This window comes from Mobula birostris, chromosome 4 (genome assembly GCF_030028105.1).
Source record: "Mobula birostris isolate sMobBir1 chromosome 4, sMobBir1.hap1, whole genome shotgun sequence".
Taxonomy (NCBI): domain Eukaryota; kingdom Metazoa; phylum Chordata; class Chondrichthyes; order Myliobatiformes; family Myliobatidae; genus Mobula; species Mobula birostris.
Window position 1 is genome coordinate 119,325,302 of NC_092373.1, and position 26,069 is coordinate 119,351,370.

Genomic DNA, 26,069 nt, shown 5'->3' on the forward strand with positions numbered 1-26,069 from the left:
GGGAGTCTTTAATGATGGATGCTGGCTTCCTGCAACAACGCTCCTTGTAGATGTATTCAATGGTGGGGAGGGCTTTACCTGTGATGAACTGGGCTGTATCCACCTCTTTTTGAAGGCCTTTCTGTTCCGCTGAAGAGGATTGGCTCATGGATCTCTGGTTTCCTCCTCTTTTAGTCAATAATTAGCTCTTTGTCTTTGTGAGAGAGTGTTGTTGTGGTAGCATTCAGTCAGATTTTCAATTTCCCTAGATTGATCTTTGGGAATCTCCTTACATGATCCTACAGAACAGTCACTGAATGTTCTGATTGGAAATACAGTATTTTGAGCATCTATAGTTCATCAGGCTTCCTTGGTTGTTTAACTTGAAAGTTTGCACTGGAAGTTGCTATTGATCAGAACTATGCATCACACTGTACAGGGCAAACAGGACAAACAAATATCAAATTGTCCAGTTTCAGGTGAACTGTTCTTCTTTGTTCCTTTTCTCTCTCCTGCTCATCTACCAGCTGTTTTTGAGCAAATCCGCACCTGATGCGGAGGGTGTTTAAATACCAACTGCATAGAGTACAAGACAGGTATGGTCCAGCAAGAAGGAAGGACAAGGATGGCAAGGTAAGGGAGATGGCAAATTTAGTGAGGACAAAAAAAAAGGAAACATATGCAAGGTTTAAGAAGCTGAAAATGAAGTTAATGCCTTGAGGATTATAAAGAGGCCAGAAGAAAAAAAAATCAAGAAAGTAATTAAGAAAGCTAGGAGGGGCCATGAAAACTCCTTGGGAAAGAGGATTAAAGAGAATCATACAAACATACATTGAGCAAGAGGATAAAGAGGGAGCAGATCATAGCACTCAAGAATAAAGAAGGGGACCTATGCTTGGAGACAGAGGATGCCTGGACATCCTAAATGAGTATTCTGCATCAGTATTTATCAAAGAGGAGGATATGGATGACAATGAGATCAGTGTGGAGCACATGAATTTGCCAGGGCTTTTTGAGAAAACGGAGTTAGCATCAGGTCTTATTGCAAAAAAATCTTAGAGACAGGATTTGTGTGTATCTGGAAAACCATGGTCTAATTGGGGACAGTCAGTATGGATTTATGCAGGGCAAGCCAGATCTTACTAACTTCATTAAGTTTTGAGAAGGTGACATAGGAGATGGATGAAGGTAGAGCTGTGGATGCTGTCTGCACGGATTTTACAAAGTTTGTAGTAAGGTACTTGACAAGATCCCTCATGGGAAGCTCATCCAGAAGATTAAGATGGATGGATCCACAGTGAACTGGATGTTTGGATTCAGAAATGGTTTACCCATGAAAGACAGGATAGTGGTTCATGGGACTAGCTCCAAACCTCTGATTGGAGGTCTGTGGCTAACGGTGCTCCACAGAGATCCTTACTGGTAATTCTGCTGTTTGTGATCATTTATAACCAGCATGAAATCATCAGTGGCTGGGTTAGTAAATTTACAGATGATATGAAGTTTGGTGATGTTGTGGATAGCATAGAAGACTGGCAAAGGATACAGCAACATATTGATCAGTTGCAGACACGGGTGGAGAAATGCCACATGGAGTTTAACATGGCCAAATATGATGTGTTGCATTTTGGAAGATCAAATGTATGAGGACAGTACACTGTTAATAATAAGATCCTTAACACTGTTCATATGCAGAAGGATCTTGAAGTTGAAGTTCATAGTTCCCTGAAAATAACTTCATAGGTTGAAAGGTGGTAAAGACAGTATTTGGCATGCTTGCCATTGTTAGTCAAGGAACTGAATTCAGGAGTCAGGAAATTACATTTCACCTTTATAAAACTAGTTAGCCTGCATTCAGATCTGGTTACCCTGTTATATTGAGCTGAGACTTTGGAAAGGATGCAGATATTTACCAACACAATGCCTGATTGGAGGGCACGTGCTATAAGGAGAGGTTGTTTTCTCTGACAGAGGCTGATGGGAGATCTAATAGAGGCAGAGAGGCATAGATTTCTTTTTCCTAGCATTGAAGTATCTAGTACCAGAGGACATGCATTTAAGGTAAGGAGGGCAAGTTCAAAGTAGATGTGCAGGGCAATTTGTTTAATATACATAAAGAAAGTGATTGATGCCTGGGACACGCTTCCTGGAGTAGTGGTGGAGTCAAAGATGATAAAGGCATTCACTAGGCTCTTAGATAAGCACATGAATGTGTAGGAAATGGAAGGATATAGACATTGCGTAGGAATAAGGGATTAGTTTAGTTGGGCATTTGATTACTAACTTAATTAGTCCGCCTGTTCCTGTGCTATGTTGTTCTATGTACTAAATAAATTTTGCCTCCAAATTGATCTGACAAAAGTGTTAAATTCACAATTCAATTTAAGGTCAATTGGTTTTCTAAATGAATCTCTTGATGATATTGGAACATAATAAATCCAAATTAACCATAAAAGTTTAAAAATTATGAAGTTGAAAAAATACAGGAAAAAATATTCCACAATTTACCATGTATGACAGCGACTGGGAGAATGAGATCCTGGGAATTTTCTTCTTTTGCCATCATAAGAGCTACCTGTCTGAATGCAGCTCCTTGATCTGTATTCAGGTGAAACTCCTGTATCATTTCCATTGCCAAAATCATTGTCCTTTCTTTACCTAACAATCCACTCATTACTGCTGGCTTCATTAATGCAGGAGAAACAAACTGTTGCCTTGCAGAGTTGTTTATTGTTTCTCCTATGTCACCAGGCCTATACATCGAAAACAAGAAATTGTATTTTTTTTAAATAACACTGGCAAACACCTTAGAAAATGTAACAAGTATGTTGAAACTTGCCATTTTAGGTTTCATTTATGCTTGGTTAAAAAAAAAAACACAGCAAGCATTAATCAACCACCCCACCCCGTACCCCACCATTAAGTGAACTGGAAGATTGTTTTTGAATTTTCACAACCATCTCTGGAAAGAAAGACATTAATAAGGCATATTGTAATATTAATCTTCTGCAGCAAACAACAGCTAACCTACACACTCCCAGCACAACCAGAGAATATCAGAAATTCACATAATATGCAATAGAAATAAACTGAATATTACATACCAAAATTAATATAAATTTTATTTTACAATATGGGCAATTGTTATAATTGTTATATGTAGCACTTCATGAAAGATGCTCAATATTATGCTCATCAACAGGAGAAAAATGTAAACAAATCTGGAACTAACCATAAGACCAAAAGACATAAAAGCAGAATTAGGTGAGTTGGCCCATTGAGTCTGCACTGCCATTACAAAATGGCTGATTTGTTATCCCTCTCAGCCCATTCTCTTGCCTTCTCCCTATAACCTTTGACACCCTTACTAACAAAGAACCTATCAACACGTGCTTTAAATATACCCAAAGACTTGGCTTCCACAACTATCTGTGGGATTGAATTACATAGATCTTCTGCAGACTTGCTGCTTCCTTAAACTACCTGCCCTTCCATCTATCTTTGTAGATGGCTACAAAGCTATCAGTTCCACCATCCAAATCACTGACATATAACGAGAAAAAAGCACTCCCAACACATACCCCAGAGGAACACCACTAATCATCATAGCCAACTAAAACCGGTCCCCTTTACCCCCTTTATCCCCACTTTGCCTCATGCCAGTCAGCCAATCTTCTGTCTATGCTGCTATCTTTCCTGTAATAAGCAACCTCATGTGTGGTACCTTGTCAAATGCCTGCTAAAAACCCAAGTAAATAACAATTACTGACAACAGGAATTCTGCAGATGCTGGAAATTCAAGCAACACACATAAAAGTTGCTGGTGAACGCAGCAGGCCAGGCAGCATCTCTGGGAAGAGGTGCAGTCGACGTTTCAGGCCGAGACCCTTCGTCAGGACTAACTGAAGGAAGAGTGAGTAAGGGATTTGAAAGTTGGAGGGGGAGGGGGAGATCCAAAATGATAGGAGAAGACAGGAGGGGGAGGGATGGAGCCAAGAGCTGGACAGGTAATAGGCAAAAGGGATACGAGAGGATCATGGGACAGGAGTGCAAAAGGGATACGAGAGGATCATGGGACAGGATCTAACTTCTCTAACTTCCGCTAATGCCCCACCTCCCCCTCGTACCCCATCTGTTACTTATTTTTATACACACATTCTTTCTCTCACTCTCCTTTTTCGCCCTCTGTCCCTCTGAATATACCCCTTGCCCATCCTCTGGGTCCCCCCCCCCCCCCCCCCGGCCTTGTCTTTCTTCCCGGACCTCCTGTCCCATGATCCTCTTGTATCCCTTTTGTTGTATCCCTTTTGCCTATCACCTGTCCAGCTCTTGGCTCCATCCCTCCCCCTCCTGTCTTCTCCTATCATTTTGGATCTCCCCCTCCCCCTCCAACTTTCAAATCCCTTACTCACTCTTCCTTCAGTTAGTCCTGACGAAGGGTCTCGGCCTGAAATGTTGACTGCACCTCTTCCTAGAGATGCTGCCTAGCCTGCTGCATTCACCAGCAACTTTTATGTGTGTTGCTTGAACATCCACTGACTCTCCTTCGTCTATCCTGCCCATTACTTCCTCAAAGAATTCCAACAGATTTATCAGACAAGACGTCACCCTTAAGGAATCATGATGACTTTGGCTTATTTTATCATGTGTCTTCAAATACCCTGAAAACCCACCCTTTATAATGTATTCCAACTTCTTACTAACCACTGAAGTCAGGTCAACTGGCCTATAATTCCCTGTCTTTTGCCTCCCTCCCTTAAAGAATGGAATGACATTTGAAAATTTCCAGTCTTCTGGAACCATTCCAGAATCTAGAGATTCTTGAATGATTACTACTAATGCCTTCACAATCTCTTCAGCTATCTCTTAAATAACTCCGGGGTGTAGTCCATCTGGTCCAGGTGAATTATACACCTTCAGATCTTTTAGCTTCCCAAGCACCTCCTTTTTATTGGTAGTAACTACACTCACATCTGCCCCTGACACGCTTTAATTTGTGGCATACTGCTGATGTCTTCCACAGTGAATGCCGACACAGAACAGTTATTAATTTTGTTCACCATTTCTTTGTTCCCATTACTACCTCTCCAGCATCAATTTCTAGCAGCCCAATGGGCCATAACTCAGCATGGTTTCCTCAATGGAAAAGCCTGCCTGACAAATCTGTTGAAATTCTTTGAAGACGTAACAAGCAGGATAGAATCAGTTGATGTTGTGTACGTGGATTTTCAGAAGGCCTTTGGCAAGGTGCCACACGTGAGGCTGCTTAACAAGCTATGAGCCCGTGGTATTACAGGAACGATTCTAGCTTGGATAAAGCATTGGCTGATTGGCAGGAGGCAAAGTGAGGGAATAAAAGGAGCCTTCGGTGACTAGTGGTGTTCCACAGGAGTCTGTGTTGGGACCGATACTATTTACCTTACATGTTAATGATTTGGATGATGGAATTGATGGCTTTGTTGCAAAGTCTGCAGACAATATGAAGATAGGTGGAGGGTCAGGCAGTTTTGAGGAAATAGAAGGACTTAAAACAGATTAGGAGAATGGGCAAAGAAGTGGCTGATGGAATACAGTGTCAGGAAGTGTATTATCATAAACTTTGGTAGAAGAAATGAAAGGGTTGACTATTCTCTAAATGAAGAAAAATACAAAAATCTGAGGCTCAAAGGGATTTGGAGGCCCTTGTGCAGAATTCCCTAGAGTTTGCAAGTTGAGTCTGTGGTGATGCGGGCAAATGTGATGTTAGCATTCATTTTGAGTGGACTATAATATAAAAGCAAGGATGTAATACTAAGACTTTATAAAGCACTACTGAGGCCTCATTTCGAGTATTATGAGCAGTTTTGGGCCCCTTATCTTAGAAAGGATGTGCTGAAACTGGAGAGGGTTCAAAGGAGGTTGATGAAAATTATTCCAGGATTAAAGGGCTTACCATATGAAGAGTGCTTGATGGCTCTGGGCCTGTATTCACTGGAATTTAGAAGAATGAGGGGTGACTTAATCGAATGGTGAAAGTCCTTGATAAAGTAAATGTGGAAAGGATGTTTCCTATGGCGGAGCATCTCAGACCAGAGGACACAGCCTCAGAATAGGGGGACGTCCTTTTAGAACGGAGATGAGGAATTTCTTTAGCTAGATAGTGGTGAATCTGTGGAATTCATTGCCACAGGCAGCTGTGGAGGCCAAGTCTTTATGTATATTCAAGGCAGAGGTTGATAGATTCTTGGTTGGACAATGCATGAAGGGATATGGAGAAAAGGCAGGAGATTGGGGCTGAGATGAAAAGTGGATCAGCAATGATGAAATGGCAGAGCAGATTTGATAGACCAAATGGCCTAATTCTGCTCCTACCTCTTATGTTCTTACTATAGTCCTAATATTCACTCCCACTTCTCTTTTACTCTTTACATAGCTGAAAGAACATTGGTATCCTCTTTTATATTATTGGTTAGCATACCTTCATATTTAATCTCCTCTCCTAATTACTGTTCTAATTTTTGCTGTATTATATGCCTTCTCCTTTGCTTTTGTCTTTGAAAGTCTTTGTCCTTCAACTTAACATTGACTTCCAACTAATATGTCAAGTTAATTAACATGAAAGCAATATAACATAGCATTCTGTGTTCTACGTACAATGACACTACTACCACTGACAAACGTTGTATTGTACAACTGCTAGAGAAGCTAGCAAAATGTGGACTTCCCATATATTGTGCAGACGTTAATAAATAAAGAGCCTTTCTTTTATTATTGTTCTTCAATTACAGCTGCTCATTTGTTTAAAGCAGGGGTTTCCAACCTTTATTATGCCATGGACCAATACCACTAAGCAAGGGGTCTGTGGACCCCAGGTTGGGAACCCCTGGTTTGTAGAAATGCTGAAATTATAAGCTCTTCCCATCCAATACGCAATTTATTCCTTCATGCACTGGACATAAACAGAAGCTTTACCATAATTATCCAAGTGGTTCTATCAGTATATATGGAGGTACAACAAGAGTAACTAAAGACACCTGCACAGGATTGCTATACAGGAGTCTCCTACTTGAAAATACTGTAGTTTGAAACAGGATGATATGGACTTTCTGCTGAAAACTTTGGCACAATGCTGGAGGAACACAGGAAATGCTCAAAAATATTTCACATTATGAGATTAATTGCATAAATTCTAATCCCAATGCTTTGGCCTTGGTATCTCTAATATCCCAGTTAAAATTACCATGCCCTTCGTCCAACTAAACTAGATAATTGTAGTTAGCAGTTTTTCCAATGGAAATCTATTTTACTAACCAAAAATCTATTGATCATAATTCCAAAAATTATTAAAGTTTCCAAGACAATATCTGCTTTAATAACCATTAATTACCAATCATGGTAATTCAACTACCAGTGCAGAATAAAAATATGAATGTCTTACATTTTGAGTAAGTACGGCATCAGAGGAAGGGAAGCTGGGTGAACATTTTCCTGCAGGTTTCTCAGAGAAGTTAGTTCAGTGCTAACATTACCAACGAACAAGGCATGAACAATCACTGGGAAAGCAAGACAAAAAAATTAGTTGCCTTCTACACAACTGTAAAGATTTTAACCAGATTTTTTAAAGCACTGACTTTATTTGATGAACAGAATTACAGACAAAAATAGCTATATATTTTTGCTTAAATTTTAAATTGACAAAAGTGATGTAGGAAACATTGCTAAAATCAATCTCCTCATCACAGCCCTGTGGGACAAATTCAGTGAAGCTGGTAAAATCAAGGAATTGGTTTTTGCACTGTCCTTTCACCTTCAAGACATTTTTTAAATTGTATCATAATCAAGTAACAATATTGCTGAAAGCTAATACAGTCAAATTATATAATCTTGCAAAACTTTTGTGTATAGCAATCATAGAATACCTTTTCCACTTCAGATTAAGTGCATACTTAAAATTAAGATACTTACTTTTACATCTGCACTTAATCTCCTCAACCAATTAAGAACAAAAACATATCATGGGCTCCATTAGGGCAGCATGGTAGCGTATGGGTTAGCACAAGATTTTACAGAACAGGCAACGCAGGTTCATTGCCCGCCACTGCCTGTAAGAAGTTTGTACGTCTTCTCCATGACCACATGGGTTTCCTCCAGATGCATTGGTGTCCTTGCACAGTCCAGACACATCAGTTACTAAATTAATTAGTCACTGTAAATTGTCCCATGATTAGGCACAGATTAAATTGGGGATTGCTGGGTGGCATTGCTCAAAGGGCCTGTTCTGTGCTGTATCTCAATAAATAAATAAATGATGCTTCTTTAGCTCAAACTAGTTAATGCAGTATCATAACATGTTATTTGATAAGATAATTGAAATTTAAAAAAAACACTTTTGAACTTCTTCCGACCAAACTGTAACTGGATGTGTATAGTAAAAAGGTGAAAACCCATGACAATGGTTACATACCTGGCTGAAGTTCTACACCAAATTAAACATTCATTTTACTCCTCCATTTTGCTCCATACCATTCTATTTTAGAAGCATGACTTCCAGCTAAAGTATAGTTGCCCTTTTTCATTGAATGTGCCATAACCTTGCTGATTGAGACTTTCTACACAAATTACTCACTGAGGCATTTACTGTATGATATGTATGCATGATAGCTCATTCCTGATCTTGTCAACCAAAGATGTCAAAGCAACATATCAATAATAATGCACTGCCATCAAGGTAATAATCTTGAACAATAAGTTTATTTCCACTCCCACCTCCACTACCATTCACCCCAGCCACAGACCCACAAGTATCTCTGAGCTACGTCGACAATATCAACAACCTTCTTATCATCACTGCTGAGACAAATAACCAGGAGCCATTAAAGGGCCATTGGATCAAAGCCATTCTCAGCAGCGAGACAGAAAATCAACTGGAGATTAGACTGATGGGTGGGGAAGAGGGATTCAATATTAAAGTCTGGATTGAGAATGTAGTAGGAAGTAAGGAGCTGGTTGATTGGAGGGGGCAGAATAATAAAAGATGAGAAAGGCGCTGAAATGAAAAACATTGCAGAGCCTAGAAATCTGAAGGAAAAAAAATTGAAAAGAGTCCAGAGATCAAGAAGTACCTGAAGAGGAACAGTTAAGATTTTATGTGAATAATTTTTATTTAAATCAGAGCCAGGCTATGATCCCATTAGAGTGAGGAAATTATGTCCAGCATTTCACTTGTGACTAATGATAATCACTCCAGGAATAAATTGTACAGCATGGAAACAAGGAATTAGGCCCAATATGCCGATGTTGGCCAGGGTGATGTCTTCCATATTAGCCCATCGCCCAGTACTAAGGTTGCAGCCCTCTGGCCCAAGGGTTTCAACCAGCTTCAACTGCTCTCTCAAGTAGTGCATTCCAGATACTTACCATTCTCTGGGTGAAGAAGGTTCCCTCATATCCCCTCAGAATTTTTTCTCCCTTACCCTAAATCTACATCTTCTACTTTTATCTATATCTGATATGGGAAAACGTTTCCTGCAGATACCCCTCTTAATCTTATATACCTTAATCATGTCTCTTTTTAAACGTCTCTGCTCCAGGGAGAAACAAATCCTAGCTTCTCCAGTCTCTCCTCAAGACTAAACTGCTCCATCTCAGGCAATCTCTAGGTGAAGCTTTTCAATGCTACTCTTCATGACTAGAACTGATGCGCGAGACCTGACAGACTGGGGAGACCGGACAGACTGGTGCTTCGTTGAGCACTTACAGTCTGTCCATCACAAAAAACAAGATTTCCCAGTGACTACCTATTTCAACTTCCCATTCCCATTCTGACATGTATGTCTAAGGCCTCCTCTACTGCCACAATGAGACCAAACTCAGGCTGGAGGAGCAACACCTTGTATTCCGTCTGGATAGTGTCATTGCCAATAATAAAATTAAATTAAATTAAATAACTGAAGCCAGAACACATGCACTCTTGCGACACTTTCTTTTACTTGTGCACAAGGAGAACAACATTGTGCCCATCACCACACTGTTCTGAAGCCAGAACAGAAAACTTTTATTTTTTATAAAGAATTGGCTTATCAGTGACAGATAGTAACCACTGTATACGTTTGAGTTCCTTATTTGGAAAATCAATTGCCAATTACAATAGAGCTGTTAAAAGTCAATAGAAACAACAAGCTGGCAACCGATGCTTCCTGGAAGTTAGTAAAACAATTGTCCATTAGTTGTTGGGTGTGTTTCACATCCTTCCGTTATTCCTATCTCATCTGTACTGACTACCCAATATTGTACAAGGCTTCACTCATCTGGCCTGACTACATTCTGCTGCAGTCACTCTGACCTATTTTGTCTGTAAGCAAGAGAATCTCTGGCTGTCTTATTTCAAAGGTCTCTCTTGTCTGGGTTTGACTACACACTGCCACAGCCATCCTCATCTGGATGTGGTTATTAACCCTTGCCTTACCATAACACCCGCAGCAGCCTCAATCTGATGGCATGAACATTGATTTCTCTAACTTCCAGAAATTACTCTCTCTTCCCTTCTTCTTTCTTTTTCCATTCCCTATTTTAGTTCCCCTCTTACTCCTCTTTACTCCCATCACCTCCCTCTGGTGCCCCTCCTCCTCCTCTCTCTTTCATGGTCTGCTGTCCTCTCCTATTGGATTCCTCCTCCTTCAGCATCTTCCACCTATCACTTCCCAGCTTTTCACTTCATCCGCCCTCCCCCCATCCAAATCAACTTCCCCTCACCTGCCAATTTGTTCTCCTTCGAAAATCAGTTTTGTTTGTGAATGAAAAGTATTCAGTTAGGATCTTGCCTAAACCTTCTGTTCCACACACTGATGTCCATAATAAGACCATAAGACAAAGGAGCAGAAGTTGGCTATTCGGCCCATCTAGTCTGCTCCACCATTTTATCATGAGCTGATCCATTCTCCCATTTAGTCCCACTCCCCTGCCTTCTCACTATAACCTTTGATGCCCTGGCTACTGAGATACCTATCAATCTCTGCCTTAAATACACTCAATGACTTGCCCTCCACTGCTGCCTGTGGCAACAAATTCCATAGATTCACCACCCTCTGACTAAAAAAATTTCTTCGCATTTCTGTTCTGAATGCGCACCCTTCAATCCTTAAGTCATGCCCTGTCGTACTAGACTCCCCCATCATGGGAAACAACTTTGCCACATCCACTCTGTCCATGCCTTTCAACATTCAAAATGTTTCTATGAGGTCTCCCCTCATTCTTCTGAACTCCAAGGAATACAGTCCAAGAGTGGACAAACATTCCTCATATGTTAACCCTCTCATTCCCAGAATCATTCTAGTGAATCTTCTCTGTACCCTCTCCAATGTCAGCACATCCTTTCTTAAATAAGGAGACCAAAACTGCCCACAGTACTCCAAGTGAGGTCTTACGAGCACCTTATAGACCCTCAACATCACATCCCTGCTCTTATACTCTATTCTTCTAGAAATGAATGTCAACATTGCATTCGCCTTCTTCACCACTGACTCAACCTGGAGGTTAACCTTAAGGGTATCCTGTACAAGGACTCCCAAGTCACGTTGCATCTCAGAACTTTGAATTCTCTCCCCATTTAAATAATAGTCTGCCTGTTTATTTCTTCTGCCAAAGTGCATAACCATACACTTTCCAACATTGTATTTCATTTGCCACTTCTTTGCCCATTCTTCCAATCTATCCAAGTCTCTCTGCAGACTCTGTTTCCTCAGCACTACCAGCCCCTCCACCTACCTTCGTATTGTCAGCAAACTTAGCCACAAAGCCACCTATTCCATTATCCAAATCGTTGATGTATAATGTAAAAAGAAGCGGCCCCAACACAGACCCCTGTGGAACACCATTGGTAACCGGCAGCCAACCAGAATAGGATCCCTTTATTCCCACTCTCTGTTTCCTGCCAATCAGCCAGTGCTCTATCCACGTATGTAACTTTCCCGTAATTCCATGGGCTCTTATCTTGTTAAGTAGCCTCATGTGTGGCACCTTGTCAAAGGCCTTCTGAAAATCCAAATATACAACAACCACTGCATCTCCCTCGTCTAGCCTACTTGTAATTTCCTCAAAAAATTGTAATAGGTTTGTCAGGCAGGATTTTCCTTTAAGGAGTCCATGCTGAGTTCTGCCTATCTTGTCATATGCCTCCAGGTACTCCGTAACCTCATCCATGACAATCGACTCCAACAACTTCCCAACCACCAATGTCAAGCTAACAGGTCTATAATTTCCTTTTTGCTTCCTTGCCCCCTTCTTAAATAGAGGAGTGACATTTGTAATCTTCCAGTCCTCCGGAACCATGCCAGAATCTATCGACTTTTGAAGGATCATCGCTAATGCCTCCACAATCTCCACAGTTACTTCCTTCAGAACACGAGGGTGCATTCCATCTGGTCCGGGAGATTTATCTACCTTTAGACTATTCAGCTTCCTGAGTACTTTCTCTGTCGTAATTGTGACTGCGTACACTTCTCTTCCCTGCCACCCTTGAGTGTCCGGTATACTGCTGATGTCTTCCTCAGTGAAGACTGATACAAAATACTCGTTCAGTTCCTCCGTCATCTCCTTATCTCCTGTTACAATTTCTCCAGCATCATTTTCTATCGGTCCTATATCTACTCTCACCTGTTTTTTACTCTTTATATACTTGAAAAAGCTTTTAGTATCCTCTTTGATATTATTTGCTAGCTTCCTTTCATAGTTAATCTTTTCCCTCTTCTTAATGACCTTCTTAGTTTCTTTTTGTAAGCTTTTAAAAACTTCCCAATCCTCTGTCTTTCCACTAATTTTTGCTACCTTGTATGCCCTCTCCTTTGCTTTAACTTTGGCTTTGACTTCTCTTGTCAACCATGGTTGCATCCTTTTTCCATTCAAAAATTTCTTCTTTTTTGGAATATACCTGTCTTGCACCTTCCTCACTTCTCGCATAAACTCCAGCTACTGCTGCTCTGCCGTCTTTCCCGCCAGTGTTCCTTCCCAGTCAACTTTGGACAGTTCCTCTCTCATGCCACTGTAATAATGGGCCCTGGTTACTCTTTAGTCCTTAATATACATACAGAATGCCTCTGGATTTATCTTAATCCTGTCTGCCAGTGATTTCTCATGACCTCTCTCTGCCTTTCAAATGTCCTTTTTTCAAAAAAAGTGTCTTCCTCCATTTTTTTTTAATACTTGTGATAGAACTCTCTCATGATTTGCTCCCTATAGCTGACATATGCTTCCTCCCCTTTTTTTTAAACCAACCCTCAACATGCTGAGACATTCAGGAGTTTTCTATACTCATTTCTCCTGGCTTACACCTTTACAGTGTCATGTTTGCCTTGAACTCTTGCTGTTTCTTCTTTGAATGCTATCCACTGTGCAAATGTAGACTTGTGTGCTCATAATCTACCTTTGCCAGGTCCTCTCTTTACCCCATTTAAGACCCTAATTACTAGCCATCCCTATCCTTTTTCATAACCACCTCAAAAATATATGGAGTTATGGTCATTGTGACAAAAATGATTCCCCCACGTGACCAGCTACATTCATCAAGATAAAGTCTAATAATACTCTTTCCCATGCAATTCCAATTAATATATGGGAAACTGAAATCCACTAATCCAATAAAATTACATTTATTGCATCTCTGCGATAGCTGCCTACATGTTTATTCCTGCCCTGTTGACTTGTGAGAGCTCTATAGCAAGTGAGGACATATCTCCTTTACCATAAAGAATGATTTGAGAAGTCTTCCATGACATCCTCCCTCATTAATAATTCAGCACTATCTTTGACTAACTGTGTAATGACTCCTCTTTTTTATATCCTCCTCTACTTCATTTGAAAATTCTATACCTTGGGATATTGAATTGCCAATCATGGCCACTCTTCAATAATGTTTCCGTGGTGGCAACAGTATTGTAGACCCCTCATATTAATTAAAGGTATGAATCTCCTTTATTACTTGTATTCTTTGCAATAAAATAGATGCAATTACACTTTGAATTCTCTTACTGTTCATTTATTCTCAAGATAGCTGGTCTCACTAGAGCTTCCCACCTTTTTATATGCTGCTAGAAGGGAAAGAAACTCAGTATCTTACTCTACCTTTTTAAACAATGTAGGCCAGTGGCCCTGGACATGTTTAAAGCTCCAATAATTGTCACTATCATAAACATGAGAAATTCTGCAGATCTGCTGGGGTCACCTATTGTGTAGTGTTCCCAATGCAGCCTCCTCTACATTGCTGAGACTAGACGCAAGTTGGGGGACCACTTCATGGAGCATCTCTTCTCCATCCATCAAAAGTGGAACTTCCCAGTGGTCAAACATTTTAATTCTGATTCCCATACCTGTTCCAAACAAATTAGTCCATGGCCTCCTCTTGTGCTAAGTTGAGGGATCCTCAGAGTGGAGGAGCAACACCTTATATTCTGAATGGGTAGCCTCCAACTTGATGACATAAATACTGATTTCTCCTTCAGGTAAAAAAAATCCTCTCCCTCCTTCTATTCCCCACTCTGGCCCTTGCTTCTTCTCCTTTTTTCCCTTCTCCTATGATCTCCTCTTCTATCTGATTCCTTCCTCTCCAGATCTTTATCTTGCCTACCCATCATCTGACTTCACCTATCACCTTCTAGCTATCCTCCTACCCACATCCCCGCCCCAGCTTTTTATTCTGGCACCTTCCCTCTTCCTTCGTAGTCCTGAAGAAGGGCCTCGGCCTGAAATGTCGGCTGTTTGTTCATTTCTATAGATGCTGCCTGACCTGTTGAGTTCTTCCAGCATATTGTGTGGTCACTATCATGTTCTACTCAAGGCAAAAAGCATTTTCTAAATGAAAAGATGATTTGGACTCCAGCAGAGAGACTTACAACATTAAGAAAATTTCATAGTGTACACATCAGAAATTTTTAGGGCTGGAACTGGTTGGGAGAGAATAGAAATTGAATACAAAATAAATTTCTTACTGTCTGCAGGCCAGTTAGAAGAAGAATAGCCTTTCAGTGGGAGAAGTTCTATTTCACCGGTTGATGATGGCCCATAGAAAACACTGCATGCAATGAAAGTGTCAAATGGATCAAATTTCAATGTTTTTGATATAACCCAGAGATCATCTGTCAAAAATAAAAATTGGGAAGAAGTGATAAATTAGATATAATCGCAGTTACATATTTTCAATATTTTGTTTTAATATTCAGGACAGATCTAATGAAATAAATTGTATGCCTTTCCTTTTTAAATTACTTTTAAAAAGTACAACTTGAATTTATTTTGTTAACAACACAGTTATTTCAAACTTACCATAATAAAGACATTATGACACATGGGGAATACATCAGTGAGTTCACTGGTGTTTTACAGCAGCTGATATTTTTAAATAGCATCTGTACCAATGCTAAAGAAGAGATTCTGCAGATGCTAGAAATCCAGAGCAACACACACAAAATGCTGGAGGACCTCAACAGGTTATGCAGCATCTATAGAGAGGACAAAACTGTCAACGTTTTGGACTAAGTCCTGAATTAGGGTCTTGGCCCGAAATATTTACTGTTTATACCTCTCCATAGATGCTGCCTGACCTTCTGAGTTCCTCCAGCATTTTATGTGTTACTCTGTACCAATGCTGCCCTGATTCAAGGGATATAACTGCCTCCCTTATTCTCACCAATCAGAAAACTGAACTCACAGCTGAACACAAATCTACATGTGAAGTTAATGTTCTAAATTTTCCTGAGAGCATATCATTGGCAACCGAGAAATGTTTTCTCAAGTGAAACTAACTGAATATTCTACAAAACAATATATCGATGCAAAATTAGTATTTATTCCATTGCTGGAACAGTTTATGCACCTTTACTGTAGACTGATGAGTGCTCTTTCCTGCTCAACCAAAGATACAATTTAGTCTTACAGCAGTTTTCCAAATTCTCATCCTTTAATGATTCTTTCCACCTGCCACAATAAAATTGTTTTCTTTGAAAACCAGACGTTTTTCTAAAGGTAGTCAATATGAAAAATCAGTCTTTCAATATATAAAAACAGTATATCAAAATGAATGAAAATAAGTAAAATTAAAATTTTACTTGAAAAGCAACTTAAATTCAGTAAAGCATTGCATGACATCTTTAAATAAATTCAAGTTTAATTATCATTCCACCATATATGAATACCGCCAAACAAAACAATGTTCCACTGGGGCCAAGGTGTAAAACAGAGTACCAACAGTTGTACATAGCACAAGGCACATATAAGATAGCAGTAAACATGCAGTCACACAAAAGTATATAATATAGCCCAAGTCCCTGAGTGACTTGTCCTGTTGATTGATGGTGCATGATTGTTGTTGGCAAGAACAAAATTTCAGTAGTCCGTAGACAAATGCATACAATCGATCCAGGCGTCTTCTGCCAGATAATCAACTAAAATGCCTGTAACACCCAGTAAGTCATGCAGCATCTCTTGCATAAGGAAAGAGTTAAATGTTGCAGATCAGGGCCCTTACATCAAAACGGTGAAGAGAGGAAACAAGTTAGCTTTCAGTAGCAGAAACAGTAGTGGAGCAACAGGAAGAATAAATGGCTGAGACCACTTGAATAACCTTAGAAGTAAGAATAGTGGTTGAAACACATTAAGTTTCTTTGTTTCGGTAGTGTGTTGTTAATAGCTTGGTTTAGGAACAAACCTAGCATGCTTTGGGATACCCAGAGGACCAAATTATACAGGTTTATAAGAAACTGAGGCAAAATGATGTCAGACAATAACAGCCAATTCTGATAAGTTCAGAAAGCAAGGATAAATTACTTTCAATTGGAGAGATCAATATCAAATCTGGAAGACTAAGATGTACCCTGACAAGAGATCAGGTGCTGTTCCTCAAGGTTGCATTAAGTTTCATTGTGAAGTTCAAGAGGCCACAGACAGTTAGTCAGAATGGGAGAGGAAAAGTGACAGTTCAACATCACTCCTGCAAACTGAAGATAGATGCTTGGCAAAGTAACCAGCTAAATGTGCTTAGTTTCTCTAGTGTAGAGGAAACCACTTGGTGAGTATCAAATGCCACACAATAATTAGAAAAACAAAAAATAAATCATTGCTTCTTCTAAAAAGGCTGTTTGAATCCTTGTTTCTTTGGATCATAAACCAGCTTTGACATGGATATAGTATGAAAATTTTTTTAAAAATTACGGTTTGATTCTGAATCACTAATACTAAATACAACAGAATGAAGACACACCTTATGTGGAGTTGACATTCACAGTATAATGGAACATTTTGACTTCTAATGAAGGCACCCAAACTCCGGGCATCAGTCAGCTCCAATTTTGACTGAGGCTCTAATTTCTGACTCAATTCAATGGGCTGAACATGATCTAACCACTTGAAAAATTTACACTGGTCAGTTTTTGAAGCATCACAAGTATAAAATAAACGACCCTAAAAAGAAAGAAATGCAATTCATATTTTAGAATTACATTCAAATGGAAGAAAGCAAATATCTGAACAGAGACTAAGTAACTCAAGTCATACAGAAAATACTAAATGTTTGAAGAGATTTTTAAAGTAGATCATGGGTATGGGAACGAATTTTAAATCTTTTAACATTTTAGTACAAAATCGATTAAAAATAGATTTGAGCTTTGATGTTATTTTTCACTGTTTTGAAAATCTTTACGTTTTTAGTATGAAAAATGAAAATAAAAGCATTTGATTGTACAAAAATCTTTAAGGTTTGAGAAATTATTGGTTAACTGAAAATATTACCTTATTTGGACCTTCCTTTTTAACCATGACAAGCTTGGCGGGCTGTTGATGTTGACAAAGGGGGACATAATTTCCTTCTTTTTTTGTATTGCTTGCTTTTTCTGAAGAATATTGAGACACATCAACCTTTGACAAAGCTTTGTGAAATTTTTGAGATAATTCATAGAGCAAAACGTTGAGATGTTCTGAAAAATAAATTCAGAGCCTAATGACTTCAGTGAAGAGTAGAACCCATTTTTGAAATGTTAGCCAAAAAATACTAGATAGGTGAACGAACATTCAAATAGACACCATACAAATTAAAGATCACACCTCGTAGCTTTTAGTCAAAACCTAAGTACTCTAGATCAATTTGACAATACACAAAAGTTCTGATTGTAAACCATGCCTGCCTCAAAATAATCCCCTGCATCTATAGTTACCTTTAGCTGGAGAGCGCTTTAAAAATTATCTACTGTACACGTATACTTTCAGCAGTAAACCAGAACCAAGGATCAGAACTTAAATTTAACAATGATGAAACTGTCTTTCCTCAACCACTTCTATATCCCAGATTACGCATGAAGGTAATCAAACACAGACTAACCAGGAATGTAAATAACAAGTGGCTCAGATCCTAGTTGTTAAATTCAAATAAACACACCATTTCTCAAAAGTAAATTTCAGATCCTTTTTAACATCTCCAAGTGTCAGTTCATTCAGAATGCCCAATTCCTCTTAATAATGCCACATCGGAGTAAGAAAATTTGATAATAAAATATTATGCCGCACCCGTTTTAATCCAGTAATAATGCATTGCTGGATGTGGTTCTCATCAACGATTTTAGACAAATAAAATAACACAGAGCACTTCTGAAATAACAGGCATAATGTAAATAGGTTCACAAGGGAAATCAGCTATATTCAACCCAAATGGTTGAATGGAAAATGCAAATTAAGCAAAAAACATGCATAAAAGATATATAACCTGCAGGTTTTCACATTTTAAAAATATATACAGTAGGGATATAGTAATATGCTTCTATTGATAGAAGGCTTAGAAAGAAAAATGTAATTATAAAAAAGGCTTCTGAAAAATGTAAGATCTTGGGCAGTAGAATCCAATGAACATTTGGTTCATTATGAGAATGCCAAGGTCAAGAAGTGAATTTCTAAGGAGAAGGAGAAGGTGCTTGGGAAGCTGAAGATAGACTAGATGGACTACACCCCAGGGTTCCAAAAGAGATAGTTGAAGAGATTGTGGAGGGATTAGAAGTAATCTTTCAACAATCACTAGTTTCTGGAAAGATAATGGAGACTGGAAAATTGCATATATCATTTCATTCTTTAAGAAGGGAGGGAGTCAGAAGAAAGGAAATTATAAGCTATTTAGCCCAATTTCAAGAGTTGATAAAATGTTGGAGTCCATTAAGGTTGAGGTTTTGGGATATTTGGAAGCACATGAAAAAAGAGGCCAAAGTCAACATGGTTTCCTTAAGGGAAAATTTTACCTGATAAACCTGTTGGCATTCTCTGAGGAAATGATAGGAAAGATAGACGAAGGAGAGACAATGGATGTTGTTTATTTAGATTTTCAGAAGGCCTTTGACAGGGTGTCACATGAGGCTGCTTCACAAGCTAAGGGTCCATGGTATTACGGAAAGATACCAGCATTGTTATCAGTATGCACTTGGGTTGAGTTTCTGCTGGACATATTCTACAAATATTATTCTATTCAACAAGTAAAATGCAGACAAATTTTTGTGGGGAGCCCAACTGAAAAGGATTCCATTAATAGAGTCAATAACATCTGTAAGGTTAAGAAAAAACATGTTTAATGGCTAATGCTATTCCATGCATGTTTCTTGGAATATTAAAGAATGTGTGTACATTACATATAGTCATACTTTATTGACATCTTGAGGGCATCCTTTCCTGAAAGCAGATCATTGACAAATGGATTCCCAATTGTGATCATGATTGCTGTCCAGAGTTTTCATCTTCTTTTGGTTGCTGAGGCCAAATATAAAAGCCCTTAATTGACCCCTTTTTTATTTGTTTAACTGCTACGAACTGGCTTGCTCTGTATTTAATAAGGAAGTTAAACATCAGATCACTGTGGATCTAGAACTGTATTAAAACATCAAATAGAATGGCAGATTTCCTTTTTTGAAGAACAAGTGAACAATTTGGTGGCTTTGTGTCACCATACCTATATTTCATTCCAGAATTTATTTATTTAGTTGAATTGAAATATCTTAGCTGTTAATTATTCTCCTAAGATTAAACCAGTTAACAATTGGTCCTTGCTAGTGATGGTCCAAATTTATTGAAAACAACACTTAGAGACTTCTGAATTGGATTTGATTTATAATTAAAGATTATCACTATTGGGTTTGGTAATTACAGGACTTGTAAATCAAATGACAGTACTTGGCTACAATGATACTAACCAATCTACAAACAACCATTCATGACTATATTGCAAGTTTTGCATGAAATTTAATATTGTAAGAAATAAAATCCAAGAAAAAGGTTTTCAAGCCTGATTTTTTTTATTGTTTGATTATAGGATTTTTCTAACTCCATATATCCATCCTAGTTTCACGTCCTTTTATTTCCTTACTCTACAAAAATACATACCTGTTATTACTGCTATGAAAACATCTTTATAATGTGCAGCATTGAGGAAGGTGGCTGGAATAGTTACTTGTCTCTTAAGAGTTTTCACTCCTTGTGCTACATCAGGTTTGGGGAAGTGCAACTCAGAAAGTGAGGTGTTCTGCATAAAAAAAAGTAGAGACAACAATCAGAATAAAATTACTGTGTACTGTTTCCTGAGATGCCTAGAACATCCTTTGCAATATGCTTGCATTCCAATTTTGTTTGTTACTTTAATAATAATCAAAATAGAGGAAAAAATATCGTGAGAAATATTAACCCCAACAACTTAATAATCACCTGAAAGCCATTACCATCATCATAAACCCTGACAGTAGAGAAAGCCAATCCACGAACTGTGTTATTATGGTAATGGGTGCATTAAACACCTAACTTCATGTATAATTATAATCCATGTTTAACATTATAAACTTAAACTAATTTGGCAGATGAGATGGACATAAGAATTATAAGGAAAAATAATGCATAAACAATTGGAGGAGTTGGTATCAAAAAATTTGTATGGTTTCAGAACGAATCTGAGTAACAGCACGGGACGGTCTCAGATATTCTTACAGTACATAGAGTGAGAATTTTTTTTCGTGTTAAGAGGAACATTCTTGACAAGCATGTTCTTGGCCAAATGAGGAAGGAAGCATTATTGGTTCTGGTTTTTGGAAACAAGGATACAAAGTGAAGCAAGTAAAGAAGGGCAAAAATACAAGGAATAATGAGGAAACTACAAGTTTTTAAAATAGCTATCAAAATGTCCATGGAGTACACAAGGAAAAATGTAATCAATAGAGAAGAACCAGCTCAAATGGGAAGAGTTCTGATGTGGATAAACTGGAATCAACGACTGACTGGCAAAGCTATATAAGTGAATGATGAATTGCCCTTAAACAAGATATGAGATTCAGTAATAGTGCAGCAATGAAGAGAAGTAGGATAATTAAAGTTGGAAATCCCTGGGCGATAAAAAGATGGAATGACATACAATTGAAAAGGATGTATGAGGAGTCTAGTTGATCATCAAAATTGAAGCCATTGGAATAAAATCTGTCATAGCAAGATCTCAATCCTACTTTTGGCATTCTCGTAAGTTTTACTCCCTAAGCTGGAAACTTGTTGATGCCCTGTTGCAGACCAGATGCCAGGGTTGTTACAAAAGAAAGAACTTTCTTGTCACTTTTTGCTTTGTAAAATTACCACTGATACTTTGATACCCAGGCAATTAAGATCAGCAGCTGCAAAACTAGCCAATTCGACTGTTGGTCCTGGAAGTTAATGAGACTGAATGCCCACTTGAACTTCCAATTTGCTGTCATTAAACAACAACTTATTTGCTCACAGTGCTCCTCTTGACATCCAAAATAAGAAGGTCACAATAGCTACGAACTCATCTAGGCCTTTTCTTAAAAATTGTCCCTCTACTTCAGCTTCAAATCGCCCTCTGATGGAAGGCACCTCCTCCATGAGTTAGTGTCCCTAGCTCTCTTACAGTTTTGCATGCTCAAACATAGGGCTTAAGCAGTAAATGGAGAGCTACTCCAAAAAACAATAATAGAACTGGGCACAGTCAGAATTTACAGGAGAAACTACCAATTAAACATTATTGTTTTTGAGGTTAATAAGAAGAATAGATAACAGGCATTTTGATTTTCATAAAGCCCTCAATCAGGTACCAGACAAAAGATCATTTTAAAAGGTATATTATGAGGTAATATACTAGCTAGATTGTGAATTGGATAATGGACTAAAAACAGAAATAGTAGATGGGTCACTGTCTGGTTGGAAGGCTGTAATAATGGGATGCCACTGAGATCACTGCTGGATCTCCGGGGATTGAGTGGAAAATGCTCCAATTTGCTGATGATACAAAGCTAGATGGCAGTATAAGCTATGAAGAGAATGCAGATACTTGAAGTTGTGACTGGGGAAGGTTACAGTGGATGGAATAAAATATGAAAAGTGTGTGGTCATACACTTCGGTAGATAAAAAAATATTTTCCAAATAGTGAGAAAATGAAAGATGTCAGTGTTCTGAAAGAACTGCACGTCCTACGTCAACCTAATATACCGGTAAATATACCGGTACCTAATATACAGGTAAAACAATCAAATAGAAGACAAACTGTACATTAGGCTTTTTGACAAGGGGGATTTAAATACAACAGTGGAAATGTCCCACTGCAATTATATAGGGCTCTGTTAAGAGTGCAATGTAATTAATAAACTGGTTGGCCTTCCAATGTCAAGATGAATATGCTCACAATAGGAGAGCAGCAAAGGTTCATAAGGTTGATTCCTGGGGTGGCAGATATGTCATACGAAAGAGATTGAACAGACCGGGTTATACTATCATGAGCTGAGAAGAATGAGAGGTAACCATATTGAAACATGCCAAAGTCTTAAAGGGCTTTGCATTGTGGATGTGAAGTTGATATTTCTCCTGGCTGGAGTATCTAGAGTTACGGTTCAGTGTGCAACTAAGGGGAAGCCATTCAAGACAAAAGTAAATAGAAGTTTCTGTACCAAGGTAGCTTTGATAGTTATGAGCAACAGAGCCGAGACAAGGGCCTGAATAGCCTACTCCTGCTTATTAAGGTTTTTTGGTACACTTTCAAGCTCAGGTCTTGCTTTTATTTATCATGGCCTTCCTGTTCCCGCCCAGATACAAGCTGTTGCTTTTGCTCCTGAATGTTGATATTGTGTGTACCCAAGCTCTCCAGTGGAGAATTGTTCCTAAATTTAACTCTAATGTCCAATTATTTTCATGTCTGGTTTGTTAAATAACTCACATAAAAATATCTATTATACATAACTTATTTACTTGCCAAAAATCCCACAATTATGATGAATGACATTTCACATAAAATCTTGTGTTTATAAAATGTAAGATGCAAATCAAAAAAGAACAATTGGTTAGATTAATTCCAGAACAGAGAAAATATTGAGCAGAAGATACAGAAAAACTGCTGGAACTTTGGAGAAAAAGAGGGATTAATAGTAGAGCTACTGGGACTTGATGTTTCAATCCCTATGGTATGTCAGCACTCTCAATGTTGGCAGTGGGCTTGGAGTGGTGACAAGGAGGGGGGGTAGGTACGTCATCAGGGTCATCAGGTGGGCGCCCTCCTTCTTTGACATTTCGTTGATAAGCCCACAATGTCTCCAGAGGGCTCAACGTTAGTCAGAGAAATAAACAGTGCAAAGTCAAACAGATATAAATATGAACAAAATTATGTGAGGTCATTACAGGATGTAGAAGTTGTATACTGTATAGTACACTGAAGAATAACTCCCAAGATTTTTTTTAGCATACATCAAAAACAAGAGGGAACCAAAGGAGAGAACAGAATTGATCAATGATTAAAAAAAAAAGAGAACTTCTGCTTGGAGTCAGAGGATGTTAGCAAAGTATTAAATGAATTGGTATTCACTAAGAAGGACATGGAGGAGAGCGAGTTCAGTATTGCGTATTCTAATATGCTAAGGCATTTTGAGATCTAGAAGAAATTGGTGTTGGGTCCCTTGAAATGTTGAATAAATTCCCAAAGCCTGATGGGATCTATCCCATATTATTGAGACAGACATGGCAGGAATAGGACAGGAACACTCGTGCTTGTTTTTGAAGAGCTGACCAAGGTGACTGATGATGGTAAAGCAGAGGATGTTGTCCACACTGAATTGGTAGATGGGATGCTGAAATGACTGAGCAATAGAAGACATTGATCAATACCCTTCCATCACAAGGAATGGCGTAATATGGACTACGTACAAACATGGTGTACCAAAAGGCCTACTCCTGTGCTGTACAGGTCTATATTGTAAGTAAAAATGTTACAGATAAATCAAATTAGTCACTTACGTTAGAACATTTCCTGTTAAGAATACAATTTGCTTTGCGTGGTACACTGTACCCTTTATATATGGAACTTGTGCTTGTTGCAGAACAGGTTTTATTTTCTGTCAATATATTTCCATTCTGTTTGAGCAGTTTGTCTTTTATTAGCTGAACAGAAAGTGAATCTTTTATATTTTCCTGAATCGTAGGTGCTTTTTCATTTCCTTTCTTAAACATATGATTTTCTTCCCTGTGGTCATCATCATCCAGGGATACTGGATTGGTTGGTGCTGAAATTTGATATTTCAGCCACTTGCTAGACCCATTTTGTAAAACTGAATGAAGGTCTATTGGTTTTGAATATTCATTGATGTAAGGATCGGTGCTTTCAGAAATATTGCAATTATTGGTCATGTACTTTTCTGCAGAGTCACATAAAACCCCATGACTATTCACTGTATAAATAGTTGAGCACAGAGTGTGGGGTTCAATTACACTTGAAAAGTTGGCAAAGAAATCTGATGGAAGAGTCTGACTGGTGCTTTTGTCTGTTGAAGGCAAAGTTACAAGAGGACTTCTTAGTCTTAAAGCTGGTTGGATTCTCGACCCTCCATCCTTCACAAAACTATCAGCCGTTTCATTACCTGCAAATGACAAGAACATGGACACAAGGTAGTCTACAAGAACATTACGGGTTGTGAATATAGTTAAATCTGTCATCACTCACTAGATAAATAAATTGCATGCAAGACTCATTTCCTTTCTTACCTTAGCCTCTGTCTTTACCCTCCTTCCCTTACACTCAAACAATGTACTAGGAACTTCTGAATAATTTTCCAAGTTATATAGTATTAACAGTGGATTCCGGTTAATTGGGACACCTCGGTACTAGTATATTTTGGCCCAATTAAATAGCTACCTCAATTAGCCGAAGTTTGATGAAAATCGTTAAAAAGGTATAAAAAAAGATAAACTACTATTTAACTGAGTAACAAATTATGTATTTAAATGAAATACAGAACAAATTAGAACACTACTAATACAACTAGTCTTATAAAACTGCACATTAATTCCTAATAGTTATTGCCGGAGGAATTCATCGGCGTATGCTGTGTTCTTTTAGTTGACTGCAAATTTTCAAAATCTGTGCAAACACCCAGTGCAGATAATGGACAGCCATCATAACATGGTTTTGATGATAACATCTTCCAAATCTTCATTTTTGTTGTAACATTCAAGATGATTGTCGATACCTTCAAATTTTTCACAGTTCCTAACTTTTTGAAGTAGTGAAATAGTTTCATTTTCACTCTCAGCAATTTCTGACATCTCCAAGCCTGAACGTTTGAAACTGCAGTGAGCAAAACAGTTCTGAATTGTCTTACCACTTGTTTTCACCAACTATCAGTGACAGAAATCACTGCTTTTTCAACACAAGCACATGCAACTGATGCTATTTAAAAATGATGCCTGGTCTGCTAAGTTTCTCTAGCATTTTGTCTGTATTGCTTTGGATTTCAAGCACCTGCAGGTTTCTTCGTGTCTGTATTTTCTCAATTAGTTTTTGTCCCAAATAAGCAGCTACCCTGATTAACCAATGGCCCAGTTAATCAGAATGCATCCCTTTGCTATTCATCCTATCTTATCTCCTTAGCCAATCCTTTTCCTAGACTCTCCTCTATTCCATACTTAAGTGGCATTAATTTCTTACCAAATTCCTACTATCCATCCTTTACATTTCATACACCAGATGTATATTCTGCTTGCTCAATCAAATTATTAACCACTCAATTTCCTTGCTTGGAAGCTGGCATTGTATATTAAACTGTCAGTTACCTAATTCACTTCATAT

General features: G+C 38.4%; 1 protein-coding gene across 1 annotated transcript in view; it reads right to left on the reverse strand.

The window, feature by feature from the left end:
* Window positions 1-26,069, reverse strand: part of LOC140196556 (5'-3' DNA helicase ZGRF1-like) — a 116,492-nt gene that overhangs the window by 43,818 nt on the left and 46,605 nt on the right. Inside the window, exons 14-21 of the mRNA XM_072255970.1 lie at window positions 24,242-24,861; window positions 20,353-20,491; window positions 17,731-17,915; window positions 17,204-17,403; window positions 15,821-15,921; window positions 14,937-15,083; window positions 7,397-7,511; window positions 2,488-2,732 (exon numbers count right to left, since the gene is read on the reverse strand). Coding sequence (XP_072112071.1) covers window positions 2,488-2,732; window positions 7,397-7,511; window positions 14,937-15,083; window positions 15,821-15,921; window positions 17,204-17,403; window positions 17,731-17,915; window positions 20,353-20,491; window positions 24,242-24,861 — 1,752 coding nt within the window. The remainder of the gene's footprint in view (window positions 1-2,487; window positions 2,733-7,396; window positions 7,512-14,936; window positions 15,084-15,820; window positions 15,922-17,203; window positions 17,404-17,730; window positions 17,916-20,352; window positions 20,492-24,241; window positions 24,862-26,069) is intronic.